Raw genomic sequence first — 21,331 nt, forward strand, 5'->3', positions numbered from 1 at the left:
TTTGCTCAGCTCTCCTGGGATTTGTCACTAGAGGCAGAGGATTAGGTTGCAGGTCAAATACTGTACTTGTGCATTCTGGGGATCTCTGGAGGTGTGCCTTGTTGGAGAAGAATGTTACAATACAATTGCCACATGCAGGACACCTACCATGAAAGCAAGTATTTTTCTTGTTTTTAAAGCATGTTTCTTGTTTTAATACAAGGGACAAGAACATACCACTGATTTACAAATAAACGTTTAAGGAGGTTGAGGTACTTTCTTGGGGGGGCAGTTGTCTTCTGTGATTCAGAAATGATAAATATTGCAGTTTCTATATCAAGTCCCAAGCCACTTTCATATTTAGAATAAAAACTCATTGTATATGCTTTATTAGGTGATGTTGAGACTTGCTTTCTGGGCTATTATAGAAGTGATATTTATTTCATTGTCTGTATTTGGGTACCAATACACCATGCTAAGTTAAGCTCATGTGCCTTGTGTCAAGCATGAAGAATATATACATTTAAAAGAAAACTCCTCAGGAAATGTTGATTTTAAAATACTGATTAGTGTATGTCTGATCTTTTCCAAGAATTTTAATAGAACATACACCAGACTGCACCTGCAGATGCCTTCAGCCATTATAAGATGAGTTTTGTTATGAATTTACAAATCCATACCGAAGTAGACACTGTAAGCTAGGAAACAGAAGACTGCCCAAATTACTTGCATTGCATCACATGCCAGACTAATTCCTTCAAGATTTGATATGATCTTATGGAGTGAGTGGGATGCCCACATCTTGCCCAGTTCTGGACATACTCAAATAGCTCCCAAATGTGTACTCTCTTCTTATGTAGAAAAAAGACAACTACAAATCATGTAATAGCTGTTTATAACATTTCATTATGATACATCAAGATCCAAAGAGTTTGGTGGTACTCCAGAAAAATTTCAGGCTGTCTTTACTATTTTGGTAGTAAGAATGGCTGTACTAAAAGGGGACTGATTCTTCCCATGTAGTTTCAGTCAAAATCTGATGATATGTTTATTGTTCACTAGCTGGTCACTGGTGTATGGCTTTCCATTTATTTATTTGTATATGAATTTTATACACTGCTTTATCGTTTAAAAAAAAAGTCCACATAGTTAAGTTGGAGAAGAAAGAAAATGGAAGTAGAGGGCGCTCTAGAAAAATCAGAGTAAACTCCATTTTCAGCCTCAGTTTACTAAGTGGAGCTTCATAAGCCCTAGAGCCAACTTGCATAACCATACCTAGGGGAACTTCCAACACCCACAATAAAAGTGTGAATGACTAGTACAGCTGTACAGTTCTCCAAATTGGCTTCAATGTTGCTTGAAGTAAAGCATCTTCACCAAGCTGCTTCACTGAGCATTGTGTTTCCCATGCTTTAAAATACAATGTGAAATGGCCATGATGTTTTCTTTGGCCTTCCTCTGTAGCCATCTTGCAGTGGCCAAAAGAAGTGTTGGTAAAGAAAGCCCCTTCTGTCTTTGTAAGTGCTGGAGGAGGCTATGAAGTGACAGAAGCAGATTGTCAGTACAAAACATACCATCTTGTTGTATCAAGGCAAATCAAAATTCCCATAAACAGTTTTAATTATTATTCTAGTCTCTTCTATATAATCCTTTTAAGTTTCTCCAAACTTCCTTGTGAACCATATTATAATCTTGAAACAGGCTCTGACATTCATTTTCTGGCATCATATGTCATATTTTCAGTTACTTAACAGTAGCACAATATTCACACACAAACCTCTATAATTGCTTAAATCTGTGTCCCAAAGAATTTGTGGATAGTATTGGAATCATATCTATTGGCCATTCAACATGATATCTTTTACATTATCTTATGTAGTGAAGGATGGTCTATACTTCACTTATCAAATACAGATTGTATTATCAAATACAAAAAAAAAAAAAGGACCTGTCCCTTTGAGACAATGGATGCATACAAGTCAGTGCTGGATCATCAGGTCAGGTGTAGTCCCAATCTACCACTATAGCATTCCCCAACCCTGTGGTCTCCAGTTCTATGGGAAGTGTTATGCCCTAAACCCACTCTCCCTGGGTGTTCTAGGACTTTTAGTCCCAACTCAGATGAACACCACCAGTTTAGCTACTTCATTTCATGTTTCCCTTTGCATTGATTCCCTTTGCATTGATACATAGGGACCCACTCTAAAGGTATTGTAAACATAACCAATGGTTGTTAAATATACAACTCCCATTTAATTGATATTTCTTTTCCAAATTCATAAAATTCAATTTGCTAGCCATGTTGTAACTGAACTTCTTGAGATCCATTTGAATTGAACATATTTGAACTATAGCCACAATAAAAGCTATAATTTTTTAACTAAATAAGGAGAAAAGGTAATTACTTTTATACATTGTATGTTGTTCCTTCAGTATTTATTATCACTACACCAAGTGCATCATCTCTTCTTTGGGTGGTTGGGCTAATAAAAAATTGAAAGATTGCATTAGTGCAAATAAGAAGTTTGAAGGAAGATGTATGAAAAATAAAATCTAATTTAAATTAGGTTAGTATTTGAAATGCTAAGCAAAGTTTTGTTTTGTTTTGTTTTGTTTTGTTTTTAAGCCTTCCAGGAGCATAGAAGAGTGTGGTTGTGTAATACATTGCCAGAACATGTCTCCTGAAAAATAACTCTAAAGCAAAAGCAAACATTGTGCCTTTAATACAGACTGCTCTTAAATGGAAATATGTACACCCATTTATTTTCTATTTGTTTTGCTTGTTGCTGAAAAGCAAGGCATATGAAGCAGTTAAAGAAGGCAGAGATTAGACCAATCTCAAACTGTAGGCCAGTTAATATATTACTTTCTGAGGGCTTATAACATTAACAAAGAATAATTTATTTTAGAAGAGAAATTTCCAAAATGTCTGTTACAGACCATGGAAGCTGCTGCACACAGAAACCATGAGCTGTTTGCTTACAGTAGAAGTTAAGTTAGTTTATCACTCTTATATGTGAAATAAATAGGCAGGAGTTTAAATACCATCAGAAAGAAAAGGTGCGTGGAGAAAAGATAGTAGGGCAGACAGATTCTCCACCATACTGTAGAGAATGAATGAAGGAAATATATATGTTTAAGACTGGATTTAGACATAACTTTAGTTGTGGTTTTATTCTTTAATCCATTCAATCGTGCCCAATTCTTGGAGGCTGCCTGGACAAGTCCCTGCAGTTTTCTTGGGAAGATTTTTGGAAGTGGTTTGCCATTGTCTTCTTCCTAGGGCTGAGAGAGAGTGACTGGCCCAAGGTCTCCCAGCTGTGCCTAAGGCGGGACTAGAACTCACGATCTCCTGGTTTCTAGCCTTGTGCCTTAACCACAATACCAGACTGGCTCTCTAGTTGTGTTTAATTACTATTAATTTAAGTTTCAAAGGGATGTGTTAAACTAATTTAGTGTGAATCTAACACTATAACCTAGTGATTATAGAATGTCCTTATGATATACAATATATTATAATATATTGTTGAGTTTAAATTGGAAATAGGAAAATTTGGCATGCAGTACTTATTTGGATACTCCAGTTTGTCTTTAAAATAATTGAAATATTTATTTATTTATTGAAATATTTATTTATCATTTTTTTCCACCACCCATCTCCCCCCAGATATTGACTTGTATGAACTAGAAGTCCATCATTAGAAGGAGAATCTTTCAAGCAGTTAGAGTTTTCACTGCTTATTTTAGTAGAGTGGTAATTCAGCCTTCATGTACGCATTAGAACAATAATCTGTCTCTAAACTTGTGGTCTGCAAATGATTCAATATACCAATTTCCTATTCTGCCCAAAAGTGTCAGCAGTGAGTCCACAGAATTGATAGTTCTGAGCCCCAAATTAAATGGATTACTCTAAGGAAATGTTCACATACTTTGCATGACGGATATGCCTTTTCCTTAGTTTGTAAATGTGCATCATACTAGAGCATTATGCTGTAATGAGCTGTGAGGATGCTCAAAATAGGAGAAACAAGTTTCTTCTTTAAAAAAAATTCTCTGCAGTTCAAAGTTGAAATGGATTCCAAGTATACTTTGAAATCCAGGAAAATGAAGATTTGTACTCCACCTGTGTCACCCATCTTTTGCGTGCATAGATTGTTCCAAAAATTGTTTCCCATAGACAGGTGAAAAGAGATGATAGGGCAGATACATGTTAGAGAGTATCCTTTTTCCATGTTTTTCTTCATGTAATTTCCAATAGGATGTGAAGAATTGAGGACTAAGTGCATGGTTTATAAAACATTAAGATTTAATGTTAAGATTTAATGTTAACATCCATAACATTAAAAAAAAACCCAACCAACCCAATACTGATTTTCACAAGAGGTTTTCCTACAAACCTGTTCAAACCTAACATCCATCTCTGTGCCAGCTGCTCCCACATCCCTCCAGCATTGGATGATACAACTGATATACTTAGAAACATCTAGGCAAACAGAAACTCTGGGTAATCAACATAGGAAGCTGAAGTGTTGGATCAGAAACACTAGGCGAGGAGCTGACATGTAGTCATCACATCTTTATATTTTATGCCTATTTTTTGAACACTTGCATAGGACTCCTTCTTAATGAATCAAAGTAATTAAATTTTAAAATTTCACAATATTAAAGACTGATACTTTCTTTGGGCATTACCAATAGAAAACCTAACACCTCTGGATCCATGGAAAATCACCTTTCAATTTCTTAGATCCTCATTGTAAGACTAAATGTGCACAGCTTCAGCTCAGCTGCAGCTATGCTAGCTGTTCCATAGTAACACTAGAAGATTGCAAAGTGACAAAGCAAAGTTGACAGGAAGTTTATTTGCTACAAAATTCAAATCATAAATGTAAAGACCATTCATAGTATATGAAATAAATCTGCATTTGATTTAAAATGAAAGAAGATGGAATATTAAAGGAAAGTATATAGAAATTATCTCATAAAGCAGTGACTATTTATTCCTCACTGCCAGCAAATAATGTGTCTGTTCGTTTAGGAGAAACATTATTCAGTAGATAACTGGAAAAATTGGAAAAAGATAAGTAACATGAATATTTATATTCAGATTTTCAAGCTTGCTATTAAAATAAAAAATTATGTTTGGAATGAGAAAAAACATTTGTCAAAGAAGAAAAAGTAAAATGAAGAAGGATAAAAGAGGGGAAATAAAGGAAGACCAAAAAAAAATTGATTCATGCAGTTAAATTATATATAAAAATATTTTGTAATTAAAGTAGAATAAAATAATGTGAAACACATCTTCAGTTTCTTTAGCAAAACAAAACAAAACAAAACCTTATCATTGCCAGTATGGCCCACATGCAGGCACTCAAAGCTGCACAACTGCACAAACAATGTGAGGGACAGATCCCATCTACTTCTTATCTGGATCATATATACTGGGGAGAAAACTAACCTGATTCATATAGAGAGAGACACACACAAAAATGGGCTTGTCTAGTTATGTTAACAAGTTTTTTTAGAGTGTTCATGGAGAGGAAGGCACTTCTTCGAGTATACTTTTAAACTTTGCAAAGAGATGCAAATTGTGCCCCAGAACAATAGACTAAAAAGGTGGACTTAGAATAGGCCATCCAGGACATATCCTAATAAAGTTAGTGTAAATCTGATGTTGTTGGCACATACTTAGGCTCAGTGGGGATTAATGAATATTAGCATGATTTGTACATATGAATTCTGGATAGTGAAGTTTGGGTAGTATTGTACGGGGTATAATAGATGTTCTACAGTGGGAGAAAAGTCAGCTCCTGACCTCTGTTTCCTGGATATCTGATTTGGCCTCAGGATTCAAAAGGGGGTTTCCACCATGTCTCTGTGTATCTGTTTTCTTTGTCTTCCATTGAATCTTTGCTTTCATATGATCAGTGACTTTAATTTAAAAAAAACCAAGACAGTATATATTATCTGAGTGTTTCCTTTTATGTAACTATATGATGCATTTGTAGCTATTTTTTTAATAAAATATATCCTGGTTTATTTAAATTGTGTCAGAACCATTTCATACAAAAGACAAGTAATATCACAGTCACAAATTCTGTGAGAAGCTATCCCTTGCAGGTGAAATTAGACATTTCTAAATTAGTCTTCTACAAATATGTAAACAAAGTTCTGTGCAGATTTCATTTCAGCTTTTTTCCCGATTAGAATTTCTCTGTTTCTCTCTTTGTGCCGCCACTTGTGATATGATCTTGTTAGCTCCATGTGTTTATGGTTGTCATTAAGCTATTATTAGGAAAATGAATCAAACATGTTTTTTCTCCATTCATCAAGCATTTCTTTTCATTCTACTGCAAGCATTACAGTGTTATCAACTTACTAGTGCTGAGTCAAAGGACAGACCATGATAGTGATAAAGTGAAAAATCAATCTATTCTGTAGAGTCTGTAATCAGTGATCAGCCTTAAAATGTATAATGCAGCAAACATCATACTACAAAATAAGAATGTAATGATTAAAACAAAAACTTAGAAATAAAAAAAATGTATTAGATAGTAATCAGTATAGTTGATAAATGAGGAGTAGCTGAGAGGTAGTTTATAATTGGGAATTATATATGGAATACGTAATTCTATATAGGAAAAACAGAAGGGAAAAAAACACATTTCAAAAGTGGATGTATCATTTGTCAATATCAAAGAATCCTCCATAATTCGTCAGTGTGAGATTCCAGCTTTTTTCCCCTATTATTAATTATTCTCTATATTAGCTTACTTGAAGGAAAACATTCATGTGACTCACACTTGTTAGTGAAATTCTGCTGGGCTAAGTAAAATCAATGTGCTTGGTGAGGTTGTGCCAGTTTTTTTAATAAACCTACCCTAAATTTGAGAGTGTTCATTCATTTACTTCTCTCTCTTTCTCTCAAAAGTTCTGTGTTAATGCACGTACTGAAATAATGTGAATAGCTGAGCATTTCAAATGTTGGGAAGGGAAGCCTGAAACTGTTAAGACAGTTAATCTTTCAGAGATCTAGGAGATGGTTGACTTAATCCTAAATAGAATCACAAATATAGTTTATTTGGCATAGTGTTTAATTACAGCAGAATCTGGGATACGATAAATATTTAATTGCAGAATTCTCCTGGATATAAGTGACTGACATTTTGCTTAAAACAAGTCTAAAGGAAAACAATGATATACTACAGCAGAATGCTAGCAATTCCAGCAAAAACAAAAAAGAAAACACCATTCTTGTTCCTGTAGTTACTCAGTTTCACTACATGTAACGTATGAGTTAGAATACATTATGGTTATATCCAGCAGTTAGAATAAAGCATTAATTTTTGAATAAACAAAAATACCAGAATTTTAGTATAACTCCACAATAACCTGTCTTCATGAAAATATTCATCAGCAACTGAATTTCTGGATTGTAAGAAAAATATCACTCTAAAATACAAACTATAAAAGTTCTATCATGCAACTCTTTTTAAAGCTGCAACTCTAAGCACAAACTATCTGAGAATATATCAGCATTCAATAATTATATTGGAACATGTAACATGAGAACAAGGGTCAACTCATCCTTGCACATTTGAAAGCAAGCTTTAGGAGAATATTTTAGTATCTAGGCATAGCAATGGAAATAAAACTAAAATAGACGTGGTCATACATCTTGGCTGTTGGTTAGCAACAAGGCTTACCTGACTGCTCAAAAGCTGGCACTGACTGTGCTAATTAGGTTACAATTAGCCTTGATCAGTGGTTTCCCATAACAAATGTTTTTTAGGTGCAAAGAAGTCATCATTCAAAACACCAAGACATTTCTCCTTGAAAGGCAGAAAATAAGGAAGGTAAAGAGAAATGATAGATAATTGTTACCCTGAGCATTCTTCCTTGCAATCCAGTTCCTTAAGTCTCCATTAGCTTTCCATATCTGCATTTTGCTTTCTCTTTTTCTACTATCATATTGGCTGTGTCTGTCCCTTTCTGTAAAATAAGTGGTTTACATTTATATTTGGTTTGGGGACTTCCAGATGACAAAAGTAGCTTTTCCTGCATTCATCTGGTTTTATGTTTTTAATCTTTTAATTATGATTTTGCGCACACACACACACACACACACACACACAGACGGGGTGTAGGAGGGCAGATGAATGAGACAGACATATCAAATGCCTTTTCTTTTCAGTGTCTGGACCATTTCCTTGGCTGCAGTTAGCATACAGGCTACCAGTATCTCTAGTTTCCAGTTTCTTTCTCTTCTCTTTCTCTAAGGAGTTTTCTCTTTACATAGGAGTTGGGTAAGGCAGTGGACCCGGAGCTGCTGAGAGTGTTGAGGGCCAGGCAGTTCTGAGTGTTTGACAAGGTCATTCAAATAGTCCAAGTGCTGTGGAGTGAGTGGAACTACTCTGCTATCTATTGATTCAGTTATTTCTGTGAGTTCATTTGATTTAAAATGTTTGTTTTATCCAGCATGCAGGTCTTTTAGATTTAGTTCCCTTTTATGAATGGAGTTATACACACACATATGTATACGAAATGAAAGCTCACTATGCAGCGTATGCACCTTAAGGTCCTTGAGCTTGCAACACAGTTGTAACCCATATAGAATAACTGGGGTCAACTTTCAGTCATATATGGATTCATTGCTTGGTAGCAAAAGTCTTTAAAAATGTACGCTACCTGCCTTGCTGGCACCAGCTCTAGGCTTTCCCATATCTCTGAATATTACCTTTCAGAAACTGGCAACTTTAATTCAGGTAAGAATCTTAGATAGTCACAGATAATTAATAATAGTTCCATGTACAAATCTCTTTTCAAGTTGTGGTCAGTAAAAAGGGCAGTCTGAAAATTATAACAGTATATTACATTGGTTATATTTTTATATACCTGGCCCTCTCACTTCATCAGGTGTTGTTTGATGACAGATGCCTATAAGGGTGGCTTCTTTTCTTTATGGACCTAATAAAGAGTTGGGCTCTGTAGTGGAAGAGGAAACAAAATGAGGGGTATAAGAAAGTTCTGACAAAGAGGGCACCCATTCTGCCAAAAGCAGGTTATAATAAGAAATCAAGAAGTGTCTGCAGCAACATCAAATGGGGCATTTACATTTCCAATCTGGTTTGTCTGATTTTTGCTAAGCTGCTTTCAAAAGTTGTCAAAACCCAGCTGTGATATCAACAGCAAAAATGATGTTTGGTCATAGCTCACATTGAGCAGATTGGCATTGAACTGAGAATGTAACATTGTGAACCTCTTCTGAAATGACAGGTTTTGTAATGAATAGCATCAAAGATCAGTTTTATTGAATTGTGTCAAGAATTCTAACGAAAAGAAAAAGAAAGAAAACATAACAAAGCCCTCTCTGGCATTTCTAGCAAATCAATTGTATTAAATTTTATTATTATTGATAATTTCCACAATACTTCAAATCTGTAGTCTTGGCAGTCCTTATTTCATATACCTTCACATACCTTCTTCTCTGTATTATTCCCACTTTTTAGGTGGAAAACTGAGGTGAATAGTAGTGAACCACCAATAAGCTACATCTTAAATCTGTATTTTTCAAAATATAATATGTTATACACTACAGAAAATACTTTTTAATTATTATTTTGGAAAGGCTTCAGTTTCCATTAAAACAGATAAAATAGAAAATATGAATGAAAAAGTCTAGATAAACTGAAGACCTAACTTTTGTGACTTAAGGACTATCATTTGCTTGATGTGTGTGACATTTCTCTGTCAACACTTGACTTTGATTAGTGTGGAAGATTTTAGTAGAATTAGATTTATAAAGTTATAGGCTAAATGCTCTAGTTTCGTCTGTTTTTGAAAATAGTATGAAGTGCCTGTTCTAAATCATGGTCATAACGTATATACAATCTAAATAGTGTATCTGTTTTAGCTCATGGACATTGACATACCCCATCCACCCCCTTTAAATCGTCCACCATTTTGATTAACATAAGTTTATGTAGCTATATTTTAAACCAATCCTAGCCCATTCTTTTTAGTTATTGCTGATAGTCAGAAGCAACCATAAACATTAAAAAACCTAAAACTTTTGCGTGCTTGTAAAATGTATTCTGATGAAAAGATTTGAACAGCAAACTGTGTTGACACCAAAATGATGGAATATACATAAATTATGTCATCATGAAAACTTGAATCCTAACATCTGATGTCATCATACACTTTTTGTCATTTATTTCTCTTTGCCACCATTACTCTACAAATGCCCATAGATTTGAATGGGCTGAAAGGTAGGAGGGACACAATTCTTAACTTTCTAGTTAAAGCATTCTCCATTTCATTAATAATAATTTATTCTTACTGATCTGAATGTACTGATAGTAATTTAATAGCAGAAAACAGGATCTGGTGAAGAATATAACTTGCAAAACAGTAATCTTGCAGAGGCGTCACTACTTTCATTATGTTCTCCCTGGAACATCTTGCAGGTTGCGTATATAATTAATGAACTACACCATCTACTTGTAAAGTCACAAATCAATAAGAATTTTCTGAAAAGCAAATTAGAATGATGAGTGTGGAAATATGTTTTCTTATGATTAACTATTCTCAATTAATGAATAGACACCCTTTAAAAATGGAAAGTGATTATATGGGTAGAAAAGATCTATCATGCGTTAAATATCTATGTTCAAGAAAAGCCTTTGTAATTGCATTTTTATGAAGCTAGGTTCAATATTAGATAGTGACTTGAACAAAAATTGCTTCTAGAATGCTCAGTTTATAATTCTGTATCCACTATTGTCTCTAAAAGAGATAATGTTTATTTTGTTACAGATTTAGAGATAAGACTTGTGGTAGCAGCTCTTTTCATGTAATGTGTGCATGCCCACACAAATTTACTCAGTGGAGTTTTGTCTTCTATAACCTAACTAAAAAATAGCTGTGAAAACAAAGAGCTTTAGACAGGAAGATAGAAGGGAGTCAAATGAGAGAAGGATCAGGAGCCAAATTTAGACAGCCTTCTTTATCCCTAGAATATCAGAGATAATAACATGTGATATAAAGAGGGGATAAACCAAACAAAAGAGAGAAAGGGAAGGAGGAGTCATCCAAAGGAACAAGTGATGCCCTAGGGAAAGAGTTCTGCCTGTAAGAACCAACTGATTGATGTGCCATTAAGTCAGTGCCGACTCTCAGCAACCATTTAGATAGATCTTCTCCACATCCCTAACCTGGTCTTTCAGGTCTTCCAACAGTGTATGCATCACCACTGTGACTGAGCCCATCCACCTTGCTGCTGGTCATCCTCTTCTATTTCCTTCCACCTTTCCCAGCATCACAGCCATCTCTAGTGTGATGGTATGCGGGAATGACCTTGAGAGACAGGAGGAAGACTCACAGCCAGAGCAGTGGTCTGGTAAGAGGCAGTTCAGTCCCCAGGTGGGAGAAAAGCATGGAAAGCATTTCAGAAGGGACCTTCCCTAGTTTTCTAGAGACTGAAAAGAGAGGAGGAGATAAATACTTTCAGTCTTTCAAGATTCTGTTTATTGTAGGTAAAGGTAAAGGTTTCCCTTGACGTAAAGTCCAGTCGTGTCCGACTCTAGGGGGCGGTGCTCATCTCCGTTTCTAAGCCTTAGAGCCGGCGTTGTCCATAGACATTTTCCGGGTCATGTGGCCAGCATGACGACACGGAACGCCGTTACCTTCCCGCCGAAGCGGTACCTATTGATCTACTCACATTTGCATGTTTTCGAACTGCTAGGTGAGCAGGAGCTGGGACTAGCAACAGGAGCTCACCCCGCCACGCAGTTTTGAACCGCCGACCTTCTGATCGGCAGCTCAGCGGTTTAACCCGCAGTGCCACCGCGTCCCTTCTGTTTATTGTAACCTTACAATAATCATAGTGGCGATGGTCCTGGTTGTGCTTCTTATCTGGAATACTTTGAAGGGCTAACACTAGAGAGCTGGGTCTTCACATAATGTGTTTAGAGTAGGATAATTTGAGCCTGGTCATTTGTGCCTCGAGTGAAAACTCTGGCTTGATTTGTTTGATGATCCATTTGTTTGTATTCTTAGTTGTCCATAGTAATCTCAGGAGTCTTCCCCAACACTAAATTCAAAAGCATCAATACTGTTCCTATCCTCCTTCTTCAAAGTCCAACTTTGGCTTCCATAGAGTGTCACAGGGACTACCATGGCTTACAACAAAGGACAGCAGGAAAGCACAGGAATTGTTAGGCCTCTAGTTTGACTGTGCACTACAATTTTACTCCAGAAAAGGATGGGTTAAATGAATGAATGAAGAAAGTGTGGACACTGCTGTAAATGGTTGAAAGCTGATGAACCAGGATATTTTCTATGTACCTGCAGAGTGCTTTAGTGCAGTGAAATGCTGATAATAAATGACAGGATGCAGTAAAAAAAAAAGGGAGTGCATGTAATTATAAATAGTGCTGATGAGATAAAGATGAAGATATACTTATTGAGCTCTATGGCGATCTGTGTTAACCATAGATTAGGCATTTTAATTTCCATCATTTTCTCAGTCGGTTTCAAAACTGTTGCATTAACTTTCAGGGACACTGGGATTCTGAGTAATGAGTTCACAGCACTAATGCAGCTACATTTGGTTTACTGTCTGTGTTACAATAGCTTTTAGAGCAGGAAAAATAAAAAGAAAAATTGCAATAATGATGTAACAATTTTGATGGGTGAAGCATTAGATTTTCAAATAGCATTATGGGAGTAGCTTTTCTCTTTTCAGCTTGCCTGCAATGCAGTTCTTCTTAATTATTTCCTTTAATTTCTTGATGGCCGTTCTCTTTTCTTTTGGTTAAAAGATATAAAACATTCTGTGCCAATGTGTGCTTTATTATAGCTGCATTCTGTATTGTGAATGTTCAGATTCTGCATAACAATGTGAAAATGTGTGAAATGTAATCTAATCTAATAAAGTTATCTGTCCAGAATGATATGTTACAATAATATATATTTAAAGGGAAAATTGTATTGCAATTATCTTCCTAACCAAACCTAGCAGGTCATCTTTAACACCCTTCAGTCGAACAAAGGAGAAAAATGTGAACTTGATAAATTTTTAATTAAAATGAACAATAGCAGAAAGAGAAAAGCTTGCATTTCCCAGCCACCAAATAAGGCTGAAGTATAAAATGTTGGCTTCTTATTCTGGAAGATAATGTAGCCTTGCCATCAGTTAGTGTGTAAAACAGCAAGGGAGGAAAACATTTAAATATCCTCAGCCATGGTATTTCTATTTAAATCTGATTACATTGAAATAAAATTGTAGCTATTAAAGGTTTAAAAGAACTACGAATACAAGCAGTAAAAGGAGACAGTTAGTAAATGAGGTAGTAAAACATTTCAGCGGGGCAAACAGTTTATAGCATGCTGCTTCTTCTGTCAAGCTGCTCCATTCACCACATACTTGCATGTTGTTGCTTGAATTGCATTTAAGGCTACAATTAACCTTTCATCCCTAATGAAGCTGTTTTGCTGGAAAAAAATAAAATGTATAATTCTACCTTTCTTTTGCAAAAGTTTGGAAAAGGAAAGACTACTTCAAAATTAATCCACTTTCAGAATCTATTGTTCTAATGAAATTTTCAATGTTGCACTTATACTTAAATTGCACACAGTTTGCAAAGCAATCTGCTTTGATGTGGTACATTTTATTTCTGTACTTATTAATTGTTCTACATAATTGATATAAATGAAATAAACATCACACACATACACGGACACAAGTAATTTTATGGCTAGAGATTGACTGTTCAACTATTACCATTACATTGTCTTTCAGGATGACTGTAATATTTCTATGCATGACCTAAATAAAACTTTTCTCTCTGTTCCAATGCATGTAACATTATTTTATCAATAATAATAATAATAATAAATTTTCTTTTCCACTGATTTATTTTACTGGGCACTTTTTAAATGTTTGTATGTAAGCATTTGGTAAAAGAAGCTATTGCTTGCTCTTTAGGCAAAGTTCATTAAAATAACCAAATCCATTTTTGTAAATCATCATCAAAATCTTTTCAAAACAGGTGCCTTTCATACAGTGTAGTTTCACAATTTCAAGCCATTCTAAGAACTGAATCCCTACACATCTGGAGAATACCAGATTAAGGGATGCTGGAATAGACAGGTCTCGTTCCTAGATGAACCTCAATACCTACATTTTCAAAATAGAGAGAAGTGTCTAAACTAGGCAGGTGACTTGCAGCATTCAACCATGTTAGTTTTACACTATGGCTTCAGTGTTGAAGAACAGGAGCAGTCAGCTCAGAAGGAAGGTATTTTCAAATGGGGAATGCATGAAGAGACCGTAAATTAAACAAGCCAAGAAAATAGGGGAAATAAATGGTAGCTATCATAGGATTTACATTTCCAGCCAATAATATTAACTGTCTTGGGGGGAAAAAACCTATTAAATAAAGGTAAAGCATATAATAAATATTTAAGCCCCAGCATTTTTATTGACTCTTTGGTTGCATTTTGATGTAAATTCTACTTGCCGGCAGCATCTGTGCATCATTTTGACTTGGTAAATGAAATTCTTATAGATGCCAGTGTAAAATAATGAATTGAGCCCCCCAGTTAATTATATTGCTTTGATAACAAGAAAGTGTGTTGAGCCCAGAGAAAACAGTAAGTGAATTTCTTTGGATGATTTGTGTGATGCTTTGAGAAATGATCTTCTGGAGTGACCTGATTTTAATGGAACTTTACCAGCATGCCAGTAGGTCTAGAATGCAGTGTTAGACTGAAAAGCATAGTTCATTCAGAGTTGCCAGAGTTCATTCAGCTAAACAAAATAACTGGAATAGCACACAAATAAACCTCTTGTAGGAAAATAAGAATTTGAGAAAGTGATTTCTTTGATAGAAAATGCCATCTCCAGGATCACTGAGAGGCACATTTAATCCCTGTCATTTAATGTTATTCTAGAGATTCACTTACTCTGTTGTAGAAGCAGGATAACTAAAGAAAAATCCTGCATTTAACAAGCAGGTCTTATCCTGCTATTAACTTTCTATTAAAGGCACTCACAATAAAATGGATCACAAGCCATTTTATTGTGAGTGCACTTTGTTATGCATCCAAACAGCATAAACAAGGGTGAGATTGCACAGTGGGGAAGGGACGCAGTATGGGTGGAGGCTATATTGCATGGGAGCTTGGGACAATCGGATTCATGGAACTGGGATTTTCTTTTTTAATCACATTACTTCTATTTTAGGTCATAACTACATTTTATGAGATTTCAAAATATTGGGAAACCATAATGCTGAAATCAGTGGCCTAGTCAGTCAAAAAGGGCAAAATGTTTGGAGACTATATGCTGCTCTGAGATTGCATGTTCTCATCTATGCTGCAAAATGATACCTCTTTGTAAGGGAATAGTTGAAATTGGCCATGAGGAGAGATTCTACTATTATGTATAACATGAGGCTAACAGTAAGAAAGGCATTTTGTGGCTGGTATTAAGGGAAATCACTCTATGGTTATAGTCACATATAAGAGAATAAAATAAATTTCTTAAACTAAGAGTAAAGACAGGAAGTAGAATACAGGGGTCAGTAAGAATTCTTATTTGGGAGCCTTGATGTCTAGATTAGAGATTTGATGTCCTCTCAGTATCTTAAAGTCATATTATGGATATAACACAAGAATAAACCATTTGTGGAACTCTAGATATTCCTGCAGTACAATTTCCAACTGCTCTAGCCAGTGTGCCCAATGCTGATAGATGCTAGGAGTGACACAGGCATACTGTGAAGTAAATCCAAGTACAGTACATGTTTACTTCATGAAAAGTGTGTCAAGTTGCAGATTTTTTGTCTTACAGCTTTATTTGTTTGCATATATTTGCTGGTAAATTCATCCTGAATGGTATGTGGGGGAGATGGGCAGTGGTAAAAATATGATAAATAAAAATAAATAAATAAATAAATAAATAAAGGCAAGCATTTTACTAATACTCTATTAAGAATTTTGGGCCAAGAATTGTCCAGTTACCTTGCTATATATCTGAATTGTGTGGAGGTAGAACTTGATAAATACAACAGAATAAAGGATTTCATTATACCTGTGTATTTAATTAACTTTGAATGTGCCATGTGCATTTTTCTAGAGTTGGTGAGTTACAACAGAACAGTACATTAAATGCTGGGCTTTGTGAATCTTCCTCAACCCATGTCCCCCTTGAAAAGCTGGAAGAAAGCTATTTCAGTGGGAGACTCATTCTGCCTTGGAGCCTTCTCAGAATGGACAAATTCCACCCAAAATTCAGTTCAATAGAATGTGATGCAGTATGATAAATAAATAGGGGAATGTATATGCCTTGGGGGACATATTTCCATATGCATGGATGTTGGAAAGCCAGGTGTCCACATCACTGACCTGAAGAGCAAGTTATGGCCGCATAATTCAAATTCAGAGCCAAACTTGGTATTTTAAACTTAATAACTTCATGACTGTTTTCCAATGAAATGGCATTCACTCTCACTGCCCAGTTTACAGAAACTAACATGAATGTTAACATGGCTTTTTGGTTGCATTGTTCATGAGCTTGTTTTGCAGTTAAATTACTCCAGTGATGTTAGAAATTTCAGTTGTCACTCAGAAGCAGACATGTACTGAAAAGTTAATATAGGTTGGAACTCTGGTTAAAAAGTGCTTTGGACCTCACACAAACTCAGTCTTTCTCTTTGCTATCCATTAAATCAGCTCATTGGCTTTAGCCTTGTCTCCTTTGAGGACTCATATGGAAGTCTGTAAAAGGACATGGCTGCTTTAATTAGTAACAGTGTGGTGTTATGCTTATGCAAAGACTGAAATAAATCTTCCAAAATATTTTTAAAACATGCACAATATACATCCTGGACATGAATGGATAAAAGAAGTTGGGAAAATATTCTCACAATAGGGTATTTCATTGTTCTTTTTATCTTTTCTTACAGGGCTGGCAATTGCAAGTGCACTGATAGACATTTCACAACAGAAGCCCTCAGAGTGTAAAGATAAGAGTTTGGGAGTCAGAAATCGAAAGCATCACCTTTCAACCCGTCAAGGGACTTGCGTCTGAGATAACAAGAATGCATTTGTATATTCTGTAATGTTTTATTCTTCTCCCTCCAACCTTTTTTTTTTAAAGAGCTTCCATTGAAAGCTAAAATACAGCCTCAGTTTTTGTGGAGGCAATCTCTAGATGGTGGCAAAGATGATGGTAAGAAGTATCAAGGTTAGATGAATTAACATGTCTTCTTCCCACTGAGCTCCCAAAGTGTGGTGTCCTAATGGGCAATGTGAATATATTGGCTAAACTTTAAGAAAATATTCTAACATCAGTATTAATATAAAAAATATTTCTCCGTGATTCTCATTATCCCTATCAGGTAAAAAAGGAAAAATTATAAATTGCTTTATAATGGAGAAGGAAATATATTATTGAAAATTTAAATATTTCTGAAGGACTCATTACATAGGTAGAAGTAATGGGTTATTCAGTTTTTCAGCTTGATCAGCATTCAGGTTCAGTCAATTAAATAAAGCAGGAACTGGCATTATTAGGGATATAAATATTATTATCACTGCCCAGGTATGACAGTGGAACTTAAATTAGGTGTTACACTTATACAACAAAAAGGTATTTCAGTGAGGCAAATATAACAACAAGATACATATATTCAATAAGTGGAAAGTTGAATACATGCATATCAAACATACCTTTCAAAAGCATGATAAAGTATAAGAATTCAAAATCTGGAATGCAGCAGAAAGAACATTCCTGTCTTCCATGCCAAACTAACTCATTGCAAGAACTGTCTGAGTGTGGAAAAGCCTATCCAACAACAGAATATCCACCACCATCCCATTTTTTTTCCTTGCCACAGCCATGTTAAAAATTGCAAGACTCGGGAGGGCAGAGTTGAAAAACTTTATATTCCTATGTAGAACTGCCTTGAATCCTGCATTAATGTGATACTGGTGGCCAATGAAATCCATGGAGTTAAAACTTACTGCAGATTTTAGCCTTGCTATCCAATGGGAAAATCATTGCCATAATCACTACAAAATAATGTTGCTCTGGCTATATCCTCCCCTTTATTACAGGTATTAAAAGTCCTGTCCCTATTAGAAGCAAATATATATTCTTTTCCCTTTAAAGTAATATTTAAAACGTTGAAGGACCCACTGGCCTAGCAACAGTTTTCTTGTTCGGGGCTGTTGGAATGGCTTTTGAGCACAGAACATTACCAAACTGCCATATACCAACCAAAGCTAGAAAGAAACAATTTTCTAGCTTGTCAATTTCTATCCTTTTCTTTATGCAGACTACTACTTCATCAAAAGCCACCCCATAAGCACAGGCCAGCAAAATGGTACCTGTAGGCATCAGAGCATATGTTTTCCTATGCTGTCCACAGAACCCCAACATTAAATAATATTTTTTAAAAGAATCACAAGTCTAAAATATTGCAGTATTACCAAAACTCAGTACATTTTTGTTTATTTCAAACTTGTGAAATTTGGGGTGAGAATGCCAAAATCTTGTAGGATGTGGCAGTGTCCCAATATTTTGGCCATATGATCTCACTAGGGACCACCTGCAGTACCTTATGAACCCCTGGTGCTCCCTAGACCCTAATCTAAGAACCACTGATCTAGTTATTTGAAAGTGAATAATAATTATGAAACGCTTTCACTGCTTCATAATTGCTGCTTAATTGTGAATCCACTTTATATTTTCAGCAGCTGTTCTTTTGTTGATGAAAGGCCTTGTGATTTAATTAGGCAGCTACCCATAGAAGGGAGATCTGATTTTTTGCCATTTTCCTGGTCTCCTTCTGCTCCCCACTCCACTCCCCTCCTGCTACAATACAGTTCTCCAAACATAAGGAGGACTCACATATTTATGAGAAAAGGACTTTCAGAGGTGGGCAACAGATAATCACTTTGATAGCATTGCTCTTTAGGCTTCCCAGTCTCAAATCTAGAAAACAAAAAATGCATTTAAATAATAGAAATGATATTTAAGCACTCAGTTTGTTTACTGAATCTTATTCATTGCAGCATACATTAAATGTACAATTTTAGTTGAAGTTGGTATGTACTCAAAACTGGTAATGGCAAATTACATGTTCCAGTGGACTTGTTAGAATCCTGGGGAAGAACAGAACAGCAGTTCTTAGTGTGCAGAGCTGCTATTGTGGTAATTATCCACAGAGGTATAAACTCTTACCAGTGGTGGAGTTGTGTTAATTAAAAAAAGGTATACAAATATAATTGGTGTTTATATTTTCATTTTCTTCCAGGAAGGGGAAAGAGTTAACTGTTTACAGTTTGACTACATAGTTCCTTGCATGTCAAGATGGTGCAGTAGCAGTAATAAAGGCCTGTTTGTGACTTGATGGTGTTTCTCTTTAAAAATAATTTGACTACTTAATTTGGATGACAAGTGATTGTTATGAAAAAAGATAGAAATTCATTGAACTGAACTATTGTACAGTATGTAGTTTTCTCTCATCCAAGATCATTAGGTTACATTTTATCATGATTGCTCTACTGTTTTTGATTCATTGCACAGTGATAAATTATGCTGGCATGATTGTTGGGGTATTTTCATTCTCAAAAGGAGACTGATTCTTATTCTAAAGTTATGTTGTCAAGGTGTGATGATTTTCTTTTAAATTCAATTTATTATTCTAAAACAAAGGGGTCCAGTTCTGCAGACATTTTTGTGTTAATAAGTCTATTCAATAACCTTATTTACATATAAATACTTCCAGAATTAGGGAGAGGGAGGGCTATTGCTATCAGAAAAAAAAATCAGTTAATGAACTTTTTTAGCTCTAATAACATTCTTGTTTTCATTTTTATTTTTAAATCCTTTCTATTCTGCTAATATTGATTTGGTAAAAGAAAAAAAATGTCATTAGAATGGGCATGTATGATGAGTAAGGGGATTATTCAGAGAATAACAAAAGAGAAATAAAAGACTTGGCTGTAAATTTCCTAATTTGTTCCTACATATTTGAATTTTTGATGCATCATATATTTTACCTGAAAAAGTGCAAATACCTCTAAAAAGTTGGGGGATCCTGAGATGGAAATTGAAATTAGGAAGCTATTCAAAAGAGAATCTGACATATCACTTCAATTATTCATAGGTAGATCGTATGAATATCCATTTTGGTCTCAATAAGCAGGCCTGGTAGGCCTAATTTTTGAGTGCAAATATTATTGGCTCTGCTTTAGGAAATAGCTTATGCTGAATTGTATGCTGCTAATACAAAATGCAGGCCTGTCTGGCCTAGGGAGACCCCTTAGCCAATACCAATGATAGCCCATAATCCTGAAACAAGACTAGCAGTAGGGACTTTTATCCATCTGCATTTCCCTTGGCCAGGAAATGTTTGATCCATTCTACCAGATAACTGGTTAGATTGAATTGAGCCAGAAAAACACCATAGATTTAATCTGGGAAGCACTGAAATTGGCATTTAATTCCAACACTGCCACCTCACAACCCATCTTCAGGCATATTATACACTGTTTAAAAGCATGGGGGGAAAAAAAAAACATCATGGATCCCTGGGTCCTAAAAATTATAACCTCAGGATACTTCATGCAGTTCTTGACTAGATCTGCATACATTATCCATGCATGTTCAACCAACCTCATGAGAATTTTAAATCACTGCTAAAGAAGGAAGCTCCTCCTGTTATTTTGCTATCACAAACAGGATTGAGATGGTTGCCCCTACTAGACATTTAGACATTCAACAATTTAATCAGGTGCTGAAAGTCCAAGATTACTTTATCTCTCTTGAGGAAAATATGGGATAAAAGGGAATATGTGACTTTTCCATAGCTTCTGGAGCTTATATAGATAACTTTTTTTTTAATCCATTCAATTGGGACCAATTCTCGAAGACCACCTGGACAAGTCCCTGCAGTTTTCTTGGCAAGGTTTTTCAGAAGTGGTTTGCCATTGCCTCCTTCCTAGGGCTGAGAGAGAGTGACTGGCCCAAGGTCACCCAGCTGGCTTTGTGCCTAAGGCAGGACTGGAACTCACCGTCTCACACGTTCTAGCCCGGTGTCTTAACCACTACACCAAACTAGCTCTCTATCTATAGATGACATACAATATTGCAATTTCACTTCTGCATATGGAGAAGGTATATGGGCCAGTTAAATGCTATGGGAGTCTTTCAGGATGTGGTCTTGACATGGCCAATGTGGTTGATTACCTGCATCAACTCTCTGCTCTTCCCTTCTTGTGGGAAGGCTAACAGTTGCTCTGGGCCTCATTCACTTCCTCATGTCTCAACATCTTT

The 21,331-nt window shown here is 35.6% G+C and overlaps 1 protein-coding gene across 1 annotated transcript in view; it reads left to right on the top strand.

Annotated features, from left to right (window-relative positions):
- ATRNL1 (attractin like 1) overlaps positions 1 to 20,007 on the top strand; it is a 609,453-nt gene extending 589,446 nt beyond the window's left edge. Inside the window, exon 29 of the mRNA XM_063307208.1 lies at positions 16,953 to 20,007. Within this exon, the coding sequence (XP_063163278.1) occupies positions 16,953 to 17,077 (125 nt within the window). The 3' untranslated portion in view covers positions 17,078 to 20,007. The remainder of the gene's footprint in view (positions 1 to 16,952) is intronic.
- The last annotated feature ends 1,324 nt before the right edge of the window (positions 20,008 to 21,331 follow it).

This window comes from Candoia aspera, chromosome 6, assembly GCF_035149785.1.
Source record: "Candoia aspera isolate rCanAsp1 chromosome 6, rCanAsp1.hap2, whole genome shotgun sequence".
NCBI lineage: Eukaryota > Metazoa > Chordata > Lepidosauria > Squamata > Boidae > Candoia > Candoia aspera.